The sequence below is a fragment of the Sorex fumeus genome, unplaced genomic scaffold (assembly GCF_029834395.1).
Source record: "Sorex fumeus unplaced genomic scaffold, SorFum_2.1 ptg000043l, whole genome shotgun sequence".
NCBI classification, from domain to species: Eukaryota; Metazoa; Chordata; class Mammalia; order Eulipotyphla; family Soricidae; genus Sorex; species Sorex fumeus.
This window is the reverse complement of record NW_026606100.1, coordinates 44,349,355-44,366,442: the sequence shown is the minus strand read 5'-3', so window position 1 is coordinate 44,366,442 and position 17,088 is coordinate 44,349,355. Positions and strand designations below refer to the sequence as shown.

The following is a 17,088-nucleotide window of genomic DNA, read 5'->3' as shown; positions in this document are numbered from 1 at the left end:
TTACCAGCCAGTTGGGAGTTGGGAAATGAGAAAACACAAAAGTACAAAATATTACTCTCATTTCTATCTGCCTCTCAGGACTGAGCAGGTGAACGGCACTTTGCTCTGTTCAAATACAAGTATTTCTGGATGGACATAAACTGGACCCCAACCTTAAGTAATTCTGCAGCTGCCTCTGGTTCCTGGGCCCCAGCAAAGCATAAATAAGGACATAAAGTCCGAATCAATCACAAGAGGGACAGACTCCAATTAGTGGGTCGGGAGTGAATATATTCAGTACTCGGAAGCGAGCAGTGGGTGGTGCAGGAGGAATTCGACCTTATTACAAATCCAAACACATCAATTGTTCGTGCTCCACGCATGTCACCTTTTTGATAAGCTCCATTATCAGAGGGTGAACGGTGCACAAATCAACCAAATTTTACGCCAACACAGAGTTCTGCATCCAGTAGTTTCTCTACCCTCCCAGGCAACAGGAGGTACACGTGATCGTAAATTTCTACCAGGCTGCTGAGACAGAATTACACAATTCCTCTGGTAGCAAAAACCAGATGCAGTTAGTCTGTGTGCGACTCTTTCACCACACAGTGCTTATGTCACACACCCTTTCCTGTAGCTCCTACATGACGGGAAACCAGGAAGGCACAGGACCTGCTCCTGGAGTACAGCTCCCAAGAAGTCCGGCACTACCCTGCGGCTATGTCTATCTATGAGACGCTGAAACTTCATGCACTCGGAGCAGGTATAGCACCTTTGGGATGAAGCGCCTGTCAAAACTGCTAAACTCAAATATCATTGCAAAGAAACGGTAAGACAACTTTAAACTTACAAAACTTTTGGTATTCTTTAAACAAACAAAAAAGAATCACAGTCATGTGGGGCTGGGAATACAACTCAGCAGTGGGGAATTCGCTTACACATGAGCTCCTGGGTTTGATCCCAAGAACGGGGGATCCGGGGAGTCGGGAGAGGGGAGAGGTACCCTGAAACTGAGCTGGATCAACAAGCACTGAAGAAGCAAGAAGCACAGCCAAGCGATGTGTGACCCTTCAAATATCTTCTTCTATGAAGTATATGCTGTTTGCAACCTACACATGGAGTTTTAAGGAGGGACATAAACACGGGAAAATGTGAATATGAGGCAACTGTTTACTGTATTCAAAATTATAGTATGGGATCAACTGAAGCTTTAAGGCATTCAAAAACTCAAACCAGTTGTCACCATACTTATTTTTTTTTCTTTTTCTTTTCTTTTTTTTCTTTCATTATGGGGCCTCACCTAGCAGTGCTCAGGGCTCAGGGTCCTAAACCAATGCTCGGGAGACCCTATGCGGTGCCAGAGATATAGAACTGGAGTCAGCCATGTGGAAGGCAAGAGTCTTCCCTGCTCTACCATCTCTGTCTCTCGTAATATTTGTCCTTCCTTTAAAAAAAAAACACCTCTTCCAATATTTGATTGCTCTTTTCATCGCAGAAAAGTGACCCCCAAGTGAGCAGGCACTTACGCGAGCAGGTGGCGGTCTGCCACTCCAGACACTGCCCGTAGGGGAAGGAGATGATGTAGGCGTTGGAGTCGACGCAGCGGCGCGTGCTGCTACACCACATGCACTCCATGCCGTTGCTGGTGCAGTTGGAGCACGACGTCCGCAGGGAGCACGGCTTCTTGCAGGGACGCGCGTTCTGATTCGGACTCACTGGAAAGCAACACACAGGCACGGGTCTCTCCTCTGAGTAGCAGTGTGGGAAGGTACACGGAGCAGGCTTATTTGATTGTCTCTTTAGCTACTGTCCCAACTATGCCCCGCAGAGCGTAAAAATGACAGCATCAATAACGTGGCCAATAAAAATGAAAGCCATGTGGCGACACTTCTTAAATTTGTCGCCAGATTTGCACGTTGTCACTGGGAATGGTCACAAGGCACACCGAGTTGTATAATTTAAAAAGATTATCGAGGCTGGGGGCATAGCTCGGGGTGGAGAGTGCGTGCTCTGCATCTACGGGGTGCTGGGTTTGATTCCCAGCACCCTAAAAAGAAAATGATAAACTGAAATGCAACATATGAATTGATATTTCTATCTGCTTATGGAAAAAAATGGACATAGTCATTCTCTCATGTCCCAGCTACAATTCTGTCCATAACCATGTTATACCTTATCGAAGTAAATTTGATCAGAGCTCATGTCTCTGATATAAACAAAAAGAATTACCAAACGACCTTTACATAAAATCCAATATATGTCACATCTATTGGAAAGATATTGGCATAAAAATCAGCATCCCAATAAGATGGTGGAAGCTACATCATGCACATAGACCACTCCCACCCACCTCCCTCAAAAGAAGGATATGGAAAAAGAGGGATTGGAAATGCTACATTTTCCCCCCTTTTTGGGTCACATCTGGCAATGCACAGGGGTTATTCCTGGCTCTGCACTCAGTAATTACTCCTGGTGGTGCTTGTGGGACCATATGGGATGTCTGGGATCGAACCTGGGTCAGCCAGGTTCAAGGCAAATGCCCTACCCACTGTACTATCACTCCAGTCCCAAAGAAATGCTCCATTTCTAAGATCCTCATTGATCCACCACTTACCCACAGGCTTTTCACAGACGAGACCATCTGCCATGGACGTACAAGGATTGGCTTTGAGCCCCGCCACAGCGGCCCTTTCTAGATACGCGCAGAAGCCAGAGTCATTGGGCTCTCCGGGAAGCCACTGCAGCGAGGTGTTGGTGAAGGGGGACATGTCTTCCCAGCCCCAGTAGGAAATGTTGATCTTGCGCAGGCCTACCCACGGCGAGACTTTCTGCACACACAGTGAAAGGAGCATTTAGAACCATCAGGCGGGGGGCCCGCGCGTCCCACTCCTGAGCAAAACCGTCACTATCCTGACAAAGGACACGGGAGGACTGTAGAGCACATCCGTGGCTGATGAGTTCTGGTGGCAGATCATAACTGTCCCAGCACACTTTGGAGAATGTTGTAAAGTTGAAAACTGTTTTTAAATATGGATGTATAAGACAATGGATGGATTCTAATACATTTAAATTCTAGACAAGAAAGAAAAGTTTGGAGGCTGGAACGACAGCACAGCGGGTAGGGTGTTTGTTTGCTTTGCACGCGGCCCACCTGGGTTAGATTTCCCAGCACCCCATATGGTTCCCTGAGCACCACTAGGGGTAATGTCTGAGTGCAGAGCCAGGAGTAACCCCTGTGCATCGCCGGGTGTGACCCAAAAAGAAAAAAGAAAAGAAAAAAAAGAAAGGAAAAGAAAAGAAAAGAAAAGAAAAGAAAAGAAAAGAAAAGAAAAGAAAAGAAAAGAAAAGAAAAAAGAAAAGGAAACGAAACTCCAAATGGATGCACACCACCTGACTGGGTAAGATTCTTGCACCACTGAGGCAAGTGGCTTTCCGACACCCACAGCTGAGCTATGGAAATGGGTTCTGGGTGAGCACAGTCGGGCTGCTGAGTGGGGCTGTGCATTCATCAATCCTATATGCTTGGAGGTTGGTTCCACTTTGCACATGCTTTGCTCATCACACAGAGTGCCAATTCGACAAGTTGCCAATTCAACACCATTTGCAGCTCTAATTCTCCCAGAAGAGGCTCCTCCAGCCACGGCAGCCACAGTATATTTATCTGGACACATGTACCAGGTAGGCGGAGCGTAGTCGGGGAGAAGCTGCGGCCAAGATCCACCATCTCCATGCAGCAAGCCGGACCCTCGTACCCAAGCACATTGCCACCCAGATTTTGGTATCATTAATGTTTAGCCTCATCATTTACTTTTGATCTCTATTGAGTTTTTACTTTATTTTCTAAGCAATCTTTTTCAAAAATCTGATATGACAGCTTATATATTTCAAGCAAGTACATGAACTAAAAATACACTTGCAAACTAGATTACGGAATTGTTTTGAGTCTCCTAGTGAACCTATTAACATGTGACCATATTTTAATAGCCCAAGAATAGAAACTACTGTAAATTCTCCTTAGATATGTCCTATAAATTGGTATTTATATAACTTGTTGGAAGGTTATAATTTCCTATGAAAATATTTTCTTAAGATACTCTAGAAAATGAATGTTTTTCCAAGTGCTATCCATTTTAGCATTTTTTATACTGTTTAAAATGAAGTTTTTCAAAATAGGAGACTAACACCCAAGAATAGCCGAGACAAGTACCAGGAGGTTCACTCCATGGCTTGGAGGCCAGCCGCACATGCTGGAGTAAAAGGCAGCTCAGATAGAGAAGGGAGCTCCAAATAAAGGGTGTTGGAAGGATCATCTCAGGATGAGAGATGCATGCCGAAAGTGGACTATAGACCGAACAAGACTGTCACTCAATGTTTCTTTTGCAAACCACAGCACCCAAAAGGAGAGAGAGAACAAAAGGGAATGCCCTGCCATAGGGGTGGGGTGGGATGGAGGGGGGGTGGGGGGGGGGGGTGTGAGGGATTCCAGGAGCATTGGAGGTGGAGAATGGGCACTGGTGGAGGGATGGGTACTCAATCATTGTATAACTGAAACCCAAGCACAAAAATTTTTATATCTACAACTGTACCTCATGGTGTTTCACTAATAAAAATTTCAAAAAATAAAATAAAATAAAATGTAGTCTTTAATTCTACCAACTTTTATTTTACTGTTTCAAGTAAATCTCTACCTACCTAAAAAGCAGCATGAAGTTAGTTAAAATAACAAATTACTCTCACGCTTTGTCTCTCTCACTCACATACATAAACAATGGTTAGTCTGCTGTTTTAATTATAAGGGACATCTCAAATTAAAATTCAAAATAATCCGCTCCTCTCTGGAAAGAAAGATGGCGGCCGCACGGGAGCCTTGTGGAAAGCAGGTTTGAGCCAGGGCTGGCGGGAGCGGCAGGGACCTCATGGGAAGGGGGGCTTTGTGGGCCGTCCCCCACGCCCCACCGAGGTCGCCAGCTGCCCCCCACGAGCGGCTCTCCGGCACGGCCACGACTCCAGGGCACAGAAACCAATCTCTTAACTAGCTAACTTTTAATAGAAATTCTTCCAGGGTCAATAAGTAAAATAGCAGAAATTCAAAACCTCATTTTATTCTTAAACCAAGTTGTAGAAAGCAAATCATTTCACAACGCTGTTTCAGCATGTCTGATTGTGGGGGGTGGGTCGTAAACTCTAAACAATAATTGTGCATCTTCTATCGAAATAATCTATCTAGTCAAAGTAGATAGAGTATTAACTAGAACTCATCTGCCTCACAAGAATTGGGAGGGGTAGGAGGTGGGGGTCTATTGGGGTTCGGGGTTAAAAATGAGTATTGGTAAAGGGAAATGTGTTTGGTATCTACATGACTGAGACCTAAACCCAAAAGCTCTGTAACTTTTCCCACAGTGATTCAATAAATAAATAAATTATAAAAAAATAAAAAATAAAAAAAATAAAATAAAATTCAAAATAAATCCTTACATGATATGCACATGTATTTGATTTACTTATTCATGAAATAATGTAAGATAATGTAAAATAATGTAAGATAAAGTAATGATTTACTCTATAAAACATAAAATAAGCAAATTAGAAAATTTACACATAGCATAATCCAAAATCAGTTCACATTTGAAATCTGTTCTATTTTTGTTATTACTTATAATTAAAAACAGAATTTGCTATTACTAATTATTAGGAAATTACTGACACATTTCCATTACATGAATAAACACAGCTGTTACCTGTTGCGTATACTTTTGTATTTCATCCAGAACAAATTCTACTTCTTTTGAGGTTGTTAATGAAGCAAGATTTCCACTCAGATTATAGCAATAAAGTTTGGCATTATCATAGCTTTCTCTACTAGAATTGAGTCTGAGACACGCATCACCAATATGATTCCATCCTTCTCCGCAAAGATGAGCTATTCGAAAGAAAAACATATCTTATTTTTCGATTACTAAAAGGCAAGTTCGTTTTTCAATAATTTTAAAATTATAAACATAACTTTCACATTTGTTTTAATAATTTTCAACAAAAAATAAAAAGTTAAATATTTTAAATACTCCAAAAATGTCTCTGTAATTTTGAAAATGACAACAGGAGATTGTATTTTTTTTTATAATCGGTGATGGGGGGTTGAATCCATTGGTGCCTGGGGACAATTCGGGCTCAGGAGCCTCTTAGGTGGTACTTGGGGAGCATCTGGAACATGGGGCAGAGCCTCAGTTTCCATAAACGGTGCACACTCTTCCATCCTTTGCACTATCTTCTGAGCCCCTTTCATGTAATTCTTAAACATAAAATGTCACTGCTCTGTAACAACTATTAAAATGTGCTATACAAGTGGCACTACATGGAAAGTATCATGCCAAGTGAAATGAGTCAGAAAGAGAGGGACAGACATAGAAAGACTGCATTCATCTGGGGAATATAAAGTAACAAATTGGGAGACTAACACCCCAGAATAGCCAAGATAAATAACAGGAGGTTCACTCCATGGCTTGGAGGCCAACCACACATGTTAGGGGAAAAGAGAGCTCAGATAGAGAAGGGAGCACCAAATAAAGGGTGTTAGGAGGATCCTCCCAGGGTGGGAGATGCATGTTGAAAGTAGACTATAGACCGAACATGACTGCCACTCAATGCCTCTTTTGCAAACCACAGCACCCAAAAGGAGAGAGAGAACAAAAGGGAATGCCCTGCCACAGAGGCAGGGTGGGATGGGGGGATGGGTGGTGGGAAATGGGCACTGGTGGAGGGATGGGTACTCAATCATTGGATAACTGAAACCCAAGCACAAAAATCTGTAAGTCTACAACTGTACCTCATAGTGTTTCACTAATAAAAAAAAAATAATTAAAAAGGTGCTGATTTCATCTACTCAATGAAACAGTATGCAACTGTTACAAAAAATGAAGTTGCCTACAAATGGATGGATATGGAGAGAGAGTATTATGCTGGGTGAAATGAGTAAGGAGGAGAGGAGGGACAGATACAGAATGACTGCATTCATTTGTAATTTGTAGTATATAAAAATATATATACAGTAGAAGATGAATATCCATAACCAGGGAAAACGAGGGCTAGGAGGACTGGTCAATGGTTGGCATCAACCACAAGTGTGTGTGAGGCAGAGGGTAGGTAAAATACTGTAGAGACCAGTATGACAATAATAGCTGGGAATGATCACGCTGGACAAGATCTGAGTGTTAGAAGTGGGTAAAGTGATATTCTGGATAACCTTTCAGTATTAATATAAAGCACAATGCCCAAAAGGAGAGGGGGGGGGGAGAGAGAGAGAGAGAGAGAGAGAGAGAGAGAGAGAGAGAGAGCAAAGTGCCTGCCATAAAGACAGGCTTTGGAGTGGGGGCTCGGGGTGATGGGAGGCAACCTGGGGACACTGGAGCTAGAAAATGTGCATTGGTGGAGGGATGGGTGCTGGAACACTGTATGACAGAAATCCAGTCATGAACAGTTTTGTAAGAGTCTATCTCAACATTTCGGTAAAAGTTAAAAGAAGAAAAGAAAGAAACATGGTGATGGAATTTTTTAAAAATGTCTATTATATATATTAAAAAAAAACACCAACTTTCGCACAGCAAAAGATACTGCTGACCAAGCCAAAATACACCCTAGGATTGGGGGTGATGGGGGCTGGGAAGGGCACTGTTGACCTTTGTCAGAGGATTTTGCTAGTAGATTTCTGTGTCAGTCTAGTGTTCTGGCATTTGAAATTTAAACAAATAAATCACTTTTTCTTTATCTCCAAAGATCTGATCTACAAAATGTTAGAAATCTCAATAGAAAAATAGCACATAACAAAAGCAATTTAAACATTATTCCTTTTGGGGGTGGGAGGGATGCTGGGACCCACGGAGGTGGAGGATGGGCGCTGGTGGAGGGAGGGGTACTTGATCATTGTATAACTGAAACCCAAGCACAAAAATTTGTAAGTCTATAACTGTACCTCATGGTGTTTCACTAATAAAAAATATAGATATGTAAAAAAAAAAAAGAAAAAAATTATTCCTTTAAATGCAGTTATTTATCCCTCAAGTTGACTTTCCTTAGCCCAGATATATTCTATTGGTGCAATTAATATCTTTGATTATTTCATTATACCTGTGGAGAGGTCCCATTTCCCGCATGTTTAGTAAAGAAGTAAAAAAATTACTGCTTTCTAATATTTGTTTGTACATAATGATTCAGGTTTTCCTAATAATACAAAAAATAAAAATGTTTCATAATATTAGTTTATCCAGAGTCCAAATTATAATTAAACTTTTCTAATATAGATTTATAAAGTTATAAATTTTAAAGTTATAAAGTTATCTGACATTCATTAACCATGATTTATCAGCACACTAACATAAAGTTATATTGCATTCAGACCATATTATAGTAAATATTATTTTTATTTATATCACTATTATTTCCCCAAACTGCCACCAGTAATGAAATTTCCCTCTTACTAAAACAGTTTTCCTTCAAGTATATGAATTTCTTTAGTTAAATCTTATTTTGATCCAGGATATACTTTTTCTAAACAGAGTATTATTACTGATCCACATGCTAATTTCAGGGTTGACTCTTAGAAATGGGTACTACTCTGAAGGAAGTTTCAACTCACTATTGCTTCTTAAATCCTACCTACAAAATTAGTAGTCTCTAATTTTCAAAAGGTAAACACACACGCATACTATCACTATTTAAATGCTTTAAAACTCTGTATTAAAAAAACTTAATCTTAAACATTACAAAACCCTAAAGACAATCTAATGTTTACCTTATTACATGTACTTGTAATAAAAATATAAATCCTGTGATGCAATTTTCCAAAACATTTTAGAATTACTAAAGGCTCAGAATTTTCTCTATAGAAATAATTAAAAACAAAACAAATCCATGGTATATAAAAGGCAAATTACTAAACAGAGACACCAGTTAAATTTATATCTGCCATATACAAGCTCTGTAGTTTTAAGAAAGTCACTTAATGGGGTGCCTCAGTTTATCTGCATAATATGAAGAATGGAAGTGGCCAGGGAAATACAATACTTTTTCATTTTCTTCTTTCTTTTATATTTAAAACAAAAGTACTTTGGGTTTAATGAGACTGTTTACTGTAAAAAAAATAATTACTTATTAAAATGGGTTTTTGTCTAGTCTTTACACGTTAGGTTCTAGTAAAGTCATAGAATATAAATGCTCCAATTATAATAAGAAACATTCAGTAAAATGCACTTCAATTTAAAAACAAAGGACCCTTAAAAATAAAATAAACATATAAAAATGTTAACATTTACAAAATCTGACAATTATTAATCTGAGTGCTATTTTTCTATTTTTAAGAGAGAAGTATCTTTAATCCCAAGAATTCTGATGAAGTCCACATTATGTCTAAATCCAAGAATAAAACCAAAATTTATTTGAAAGCTAAAAATCCTTGAACATGTTAAGAGAGTTAGAAGAAAATATACCTTAAAAAAAATTCCCTTTGGCTACATCTTTATTATAATGGCCGACCCGAGTTCGATTCCTCCGCCCCTCTCGGAGAGCCCGGCAAGCTACCAAGAGTATTCGATATGCCAGACACAGTAACAATAATAATAATTATTATTAATATATTATTATATTATATTATTAATATTAATTATATAAGTATAATAATAATTATAGCAATAGTTTACAAGAGTGTAAATAATTGCAAGTTTTAGGGATACAATATTGTCACATTAAACCCACCACCGAAGTACCAATGTCTGTCCTCCACTGTTCAAAAGATCCTTCTCATCTACACCCACCCCGCAGTAATTTCAATTCTGCTTTTAGAGCATAAGTTGTTTCCGTAGGTCAATGTAAATTGCCTTGTTTTGTTCCTTATGTAACACATCATAGGTGGGATTTTTCTTTCTCCTTCTGACTTATTTTAATGTAACGTGACACCCTCTAATTCCACTCATGTGTCAGCAAAACACAAGATTTCCTCTCTTCTTAGAGCTGACTAGTATTCCATTGTGTACATCTCTTCCTATTTATTTTCCCTGCTTTTCTAATAGTCACCTGAGTTGTTTTTAAGATTTTGACTGCTACAAATAGTACTGCAATGAACACAGAGGTGAGCCCATATCCTTTTTTCTTGGTCCTGTGTTGATGGGATAAATACTCTTGAGTGGAACTGATAGGTCAGATGGTAATTTTATTTTTAATTTTTTGAGGTGTCGCCATACTGATACCAACTTCTCTTATGGAAACATTAGTACCGTTATTACTATAATAGTATTGTGTGCTTGCTACTGGTTTTATTTTATAAAATGCACTGCTCTTAATGCTCTCAATACTGTTTACTGTAATGACGCTTGTTGAAACAATAATAAATCTCAGTTGCCAAATTGCAAGTCTTACCTGGCAGAGCCTGGCATTCCTGCTGCCTCTGATCCCACTGGCAGTTCAAGTTTAGGGAGCAGCTTTTACAGCTGGTAAGTTTGTTGCAAATCTGCTCATTTCTCACATGACACTTGGTGTAGTTTTTCACGGACTAGAAAATTAAGAGGAGGCACGTTATTTTTCACTCATGGAGGCAATGTGTCTTCAACCTCACCACATAAAATTCACCAGGTGAAATTACTGTTCCTAACCCCTAGTCCAATTCTGACCAAATCAGATACTCTTAATCATTTCTTTAAAGTGTAGCTCTTGGAGTTGGAATATGTACCTATTGGGTTGGGGTTGATTTATAAAACAGACACTCAAGTAACCTTTTATTCTAAATTTGATAACAAGTTTGCATTTCAAGAAATAAAGTCATTTCTCTTAATGATTATATGAAAGAATTCTAGTTAATGAAACTCTTCTGCACGATCTCTGAACATGAAGAAGAGACAAGTAGCCAAATTAAATTAAAATGATGCCAAAGCAAAAAACAATACAATTGATAGAGACACATTTTTCTCTCAGTTGCTCGCAGAGATTTGACTTTCATGGACGCCACACAATGCCTGTGTGTTAACTGATGCTTTTCCCTGTATCTGTCACATTTCCTGCATCAAGCCTCCAAAGAAACTGCAAAAGCAATGTTCTGATCAATCTTATCACACAATGTCATTAAAATTCAACTAATTCCAGCACAAAGAGGCTGAACATTAAAGATTTAAAAATTTAAAAGACAGCCAACACAGAAGCTCAGGTGTGTAGTCCCCAATATGTCACACGATTCACTACTTCACATGATTATTACCAGTATCTACGATAAAAGCGAACTCCCTAAAAGACAATTCTGATATTCCCAGGTCTGCCCCGGGGGCGGGGGGGGGAGGACAACGGGAGGACTGTGCAGTCAATGTGATCATTAGAGAATATCCTACTCCAATTCCCCTATATGTATAAATATCTACTTATTTTCCATCTTATTTTATCTATATGTATAAATATCTACTTACTTCAGGCTGTCTCTTATAGAAGAACTAAATACTTTTTAGTCAATAAACATAGAAGTGAAATTCACATTAAGTTATTTGGTGTATCATGTATTTCTCACACAGTATTTATTTCTGTGTGTCCTTCTATACCATTTAAAGCACTTATACCTTTCTTTATAGATTACTTGCAGTTCCCTCCATTTCAAAAAAAATTTTTTTAACCTCTTAAAATAAATACATACATAATAAGAAAAAAAGATAAAACATAATTATAGCACTGCTTGTAATTTTCTTTTGCTCATTCTTTTATTTTGTTTTGGGGACACACCCAGCTATGCTCAGGGCTTACTCCTGGCTCTGTGCTCAGGGTCACTCCTGGCAGGGTACAGGGGACGAAAGTGTTAATAGGGATCAAACCCTGTGTCAGCTGAATGTAGGCAAGCGAATCTTATTCACCATACCACTTCTAAGGCCCTCCATGTTTATCATTTTCAGTAGGAAATAAATCACAGATGATTCATTTTTCCACATCACGAATTTCTTTGTTACCATCATTCCCTCCAATTTTTTCAAGAATACACAAATATTTTTTCTGCACTGTAGTACTGTCACTGTAGCACTGTCCTCCCATTGTTCATCGATTTGCTCGAGCGGGCCCAGTAACGTCTCCATTGGAGACTTTGTTGTTACTGTGTTTGGCATATCCAATACGTCATGGGTAGCTTGTCAGGCTCTGCCGTGCGGGCGAGATACTCTTGGTAGCTTGCCGGGCTCTCTGAGAGGGGCGAAGGAATTGAACTCAGGTCGGCCAAGTTGGCTGCATGCAAGGCAAATGCCCTACAAGATTCATAATTTTTCTGATTCATAGTTTTCTGGGCTGGAGCAATAGCACAGCAGTAGAGCACTTGCCTTGCATGCAGCCGGCCAGGCCGACCCAAGTTCGATTCCTCTGCCCCTCTCAGAGGGCCCGGCAAGCTACTGAGAGTATCTCACCGGCACAGCAAAGCCTGGCAAGCTACCCGTGATGACCCGTCATCATTCAAAAGACGTATTCAATATGCCAAACACAGTAACAAGTCTCACAATGGAGACATTACTGGGACCGCATGCGCAAATTGAAGAACAACGGGAGGACTGTGCAGTCAATGTGATCATTAGAGTATATTTCCAAATATTTACCACCTAAAAGAAAATATATTTACTTGACTCTACTGACAACCGATAGACACGTTTAGAGAATGGCTAAAGAACATTTTAGAATGAATGAGAGAATAATGGCTTCATTTTGATCTTTACACTGGCAATGATAAATATTAAAGTCAGCAACCAAATAGCTCTGCTGCTGCCAATTAAGAAAAGTACAGTTATTTACTGATATTGAACCAGTAGAACAGATAAAATTAATTTCAGTCCCACAAAGGACAAATGTAACCAAGAAAGCTGTTATTCTTAAACACAGGATAGCATTTTTAGCCTAATCAAGCAGAAGTATAATGGTAAGCTGATTGTAAAGGGAAACAATACTGATGGCCATTCTGAAATATAGATCTATATTCATGTATAAATTATATATAATATAAATAAAATAAAGGCCCTCCCATTGATCATCGATTTGCTCGAGCGGGCCCAGTAATGTCTCCATTGGAGACTTTTGTTGTTACTGTGTTTGGCATATCAAATACGTCACGGGGAGCTTGCCAGGCTCTGCCGTGCGGGCGAGATACTCTCGGTAGCTTGCGGGGCTCTCCGAGAGGGGCGGAGGAATCAAACTCGGGAACTCGGGTCGGCCATGTTGGCTGCGTGCAAGGCAAACGCCCTTGTAAATTATATAAAATTTAAGATTTAAAAATATAGTATAAATAAACAGGTTATTTGAGCACCTAAAACAAACAACCTGCAGTAAATAGGATTAAGCATAGAAATAGGATAGCAATGGACACCATTTACACTAAAACCTCAGACTTTGGAGTATCTATTAGCATTTGGTTTAGCCTACCAGATATTCTGGTAAAACTCTCTAAATGATACAGCATATCAAGATCTAAAGTACAGGTGGGTAGTACTAATACATCATTTTCAAAAACATAGCATATAGCCGAGTTTACTTTATAAAAAGAATACTTGATTTAAGTGTAACTTAGCAAATATTCAGATGTGTGTTTTCACTTAGTGTAAGAACCTAAACACAAACTAACAACTTGACCCAAAGTTTTAAGTAAAAATCTATTTGCAAATTTTTATTAATGAAATAATGTTTCATAACATTTCAGGTATGCATTTCATTTCATTTCATCATCCTGTTATTCGTCGATTGCCTCGAGCAGGCCCCAGTAACGTCTCTTTCATCCTAGCCCTGAGATTATATTCAAGGCTATTTAGGAGAATGAGACCCATCGTTGTTACTGGTATTTGGCATATTTGGTACGCCACGGGGAGTTTGCCAGACTCTGCCCTGTGGGCAGGCTACATTCGATAGCCTGCAAGTTTGACAAACTTGCAGGTATGCAGCCTTATGTTTAATAAATAGCATGATCACTACTGAAAATCCAATAGCACAGTGGGTAGGGTGTTTGCCTTGCACGCGGCCGACCCAGGTTCAATTTCTTCATCCCTCTCAGAGAGCCCGGCAAGCTACCGAGAGTATCCCGCCTGCATGGCAGATACTGCCATGGGAAGCTCCCCATATTCAATATGCCAGAAACAGTAATAACAAGTCTCACAATAGAGACGTTACTGGTACCCGCTTGAGCAAATCGATGAACAATGGGAAGACAGTGCTACAGTGCTATTGAAAATCCAATTTCCATATAATAAAAAATTAACATTATCTGCCTACTTTACATACCCATCCCATTCTCCTCATAACCAGAACCTAAAGTTTGCTTTGTTTCATCTCTTTTGTTTCTTTCTCTTCTACATTAAGTGAAACCGTATTTCATCTTTTTTCATACAATTTCTTTCACTTAGCACGATTCCCTCAAGGTTTAGCTGTACTGTGCAAATGTTAAGAATTTTATTTTTGTATCTGCAGAATATTCTATTTGTATACATATACCACATCTGTCTCTACTCATCTATCAACAGGGAACTTAGGTTGTTTTCACATCTTGGCCTTTATCATATTCAACAGTGAAAAACTGAGTGCTTTTTTGCTAAAACTGGGAATAAGTCAAAATATGCTCACTCTCACCATTACTAATCAACATAGTATTGCACGTCCTAGACAAAGCAATTAGGCAAGAAAAAAATAAGTCAAAGTAGAAAAAAGTATTAAAAGTAGAAAACTGTCATAACTTATGGATGATGTGATATCATACATACACACACACTAAAAATACCTACTAGAATAAATGAATACAGTAAAGTTGTAGACTACAAAAGTAAATATAAAAAAACACCATTATGCCTCAACATAAGCAATAATCAGGGAAAAAAATGTCACTGGGACAACAGCAGAGATAAGAAGATACTCTGTTGGGGGGTGTGGTGCTGGAACATTTCCTGCATAAAACCATTGGCAGAAGGGTGCTTAAAAATAAAAAAAAAAATTTTAATGATTCCATTTATAATTGCATCAAAAAGAATCAGATAACTAAATTTAAATTTAGTCAATAATAATTTTAAAAACCTGTGCTAAAGGCTAATTATAAGATAAGATAAAATCACTTAAATCACTCAATCACTTAATCACTTAATCCCCGTTATTCATCGATTCATTCGAGTGGGTGCCAGTAACGTCTCCATTCATCCCAGTTGCGTGCTAGCGTAGCCCAATGGTATCTGTTCGTTTTAGGAACATGTAGAGCCTCAAACCGATCATTTAGGGTCTTGACGAAGAAGTCTGACCATCTTATAGGTGGGCGTCCACGTGATCTTTTGATGTCTCGTGGAATCCAATCAGTAATGGCTCTAGTCCAGCGGTTGTCTGTAAACCTCATTACGTGTCCAGCCCATCTGATTTTTGATGTCTTGGCAAATGAGACAGCGTCCCTGATTCTTGAGCGTTGACGAAGATCAGAACTCTGGATTCTATCTCTCATTTGAGTGAATCGTGATATTCCAAGCATAGTTCTTTCGATTCCTCTTTGAGAGACCCGAATAGTGTTCTCATACTGTTTTCGTAGGGTCCAGGTCTCTGAGGCATATGTTAATGCAGGAAGAATAGTGGAATCAAAGAGATGTGCTCGTAGCTGGAGGTTCTTTGTCCTTTTAGTTATTTCTTCAATGATCTTGAAGGCATTCCAAGCCACTCTCTTCCTCCTGCGCAACTCAGGTGCCAGGTCATTTATCATAAGATAAAATATAAAATATTTTTTGGAAAAAACTGAAGACACGAAGAAATGAAAACACATTTCATGCTCATGGAACAGAAGAAATAACAATGGGCTTCTCTACCTGAAGCAAAATACAGATTCAGCACAATCCATAGCAAATTTCCAATGGTTATTCTCACAGGAAAAGAACAAAAAAATCCTAACATATGCATGAAGCCACAAAAAACTTTGAGGAATTAAAGTAAAAAAATAAATAATTTAAAAAAGTCAAACTAAAATAAAACCAACAAAGATAAAAGGAAACACTGGGGATGGGGACATGGTGTGCATGGGCCTCCAGCCTGCATACTAAGGTACTCAGAGAACCAAGTGGCACCAGGGATGCAACCAGGATAAGCCTCATACAAGGGCTGCTCTCAACTATCTCACAGGCAGCAAAAATTTTTAATTTATTTTTGCCAAACTCCCTTTTATTTGCTTGTTATGGCTTTCTGGAATCTTTAAAGATAAGTGAATACCTTTAATGACAAAATAAATTTTAAAAAATTAAAAAATAGCATATATTTAATAGAAAATAAACACTGCATTATTTATTTGACAGGTAATCCAATTAGCAAATTTTAAATTTGATTAAATACTAATTACTTTAAACTTTCCATTTATTTATCTCTTTATAGCACAGCGGGTAGGGCGTTCGCCTTACAAACGGCCAACATGGCTGACCCGAGTTCGATTCCTCCGCCCCTCTCGGAGAGCCCGGCAAGCTACCGAGAGTATTCGATATGCCAGACACAGTAACAACAAAGTCTCCAATGGAGACGTTACTGGGCCCACTCGAGCAAATCGACGATCAACGGGAGGGCCTTTAAAAGTGAGAACTTTTTTGAGTGGAGCACACCCAGGGGTGATTAGGGTTTATTACTGGCTGTGCGCTAGGGGTTTAGTCCTGCTGTGCTTGGGGGACAATATGCAGTGCCAGAGATCAAACTGTGGTCAACAGCATGCAAGACAAGTGCCCTTACTTCTGTATTATTTCTCTGGCTACAAAGACGCTGCTCATAATCTGTTCTCAGTTACCACAGTATTAATTTTGTAAGTTCTTTAACCTCCCATAGTGTTTTTCAACCTCACTACTGAGATTTTGAGGAAGATAATTTTTTGTTATTATTATTATTATTATTATTATTATTTTTATTGGGAGCTATATCCAACGGTTGCAGTTACTGGTGCTTTGCTCAGGATTGACTACTGTTAGTGTTCAAGAGACCATTTTCAATGCTGGGAATTCAAATCAGGGTCACAACCAACACAGTCACATGCAAGGTAAGTGCCGTCTCTCCTCTGGTGGGCTCAGGGTGGGCTCAGACCATATGGGGTGCCGGGGACTGAACCTGGATCAGTAGTGTGCAAGGCAAGAA

General features: G+C 39.2%; 1 protein-coding gene across 1 annotated transcript in view; it reads right to left on the bottom strand.

The window, feature by feature from the left end:
- The window catches only part of ATRNL1 (attractin like 1), a 788,116-nt gene that overhangs the window by 612,695 nt on the left and 158,333 nt on the right, over positions 1 to 17,088 (bottom strand). Inside the window, exons 14-17 of the mRNA XM_056120591.1 lie at positions 10,384 to 10,516; positions 5,718 to 5,899; positions 2,594 to 2,807; positions 1,506 to 1,694 (exon numbers count right to left, since the gene is read on the bottom strand). Of these exons, the coding sequence (XP_055976566.1) occupies positions 1,506 to 1,694; positions 2,594 to 2,807; positions 5,718 to 5,899; positions 10,384 to 10,516 (718 nt within the window). The remainder of the gene's footprint in view (positions 1 to 1,505; positions 1,695 to 2,593; positions 2,808 to 5,717; positions 5,900 to 10,383; positions 10,517 to 17,088) is intronic.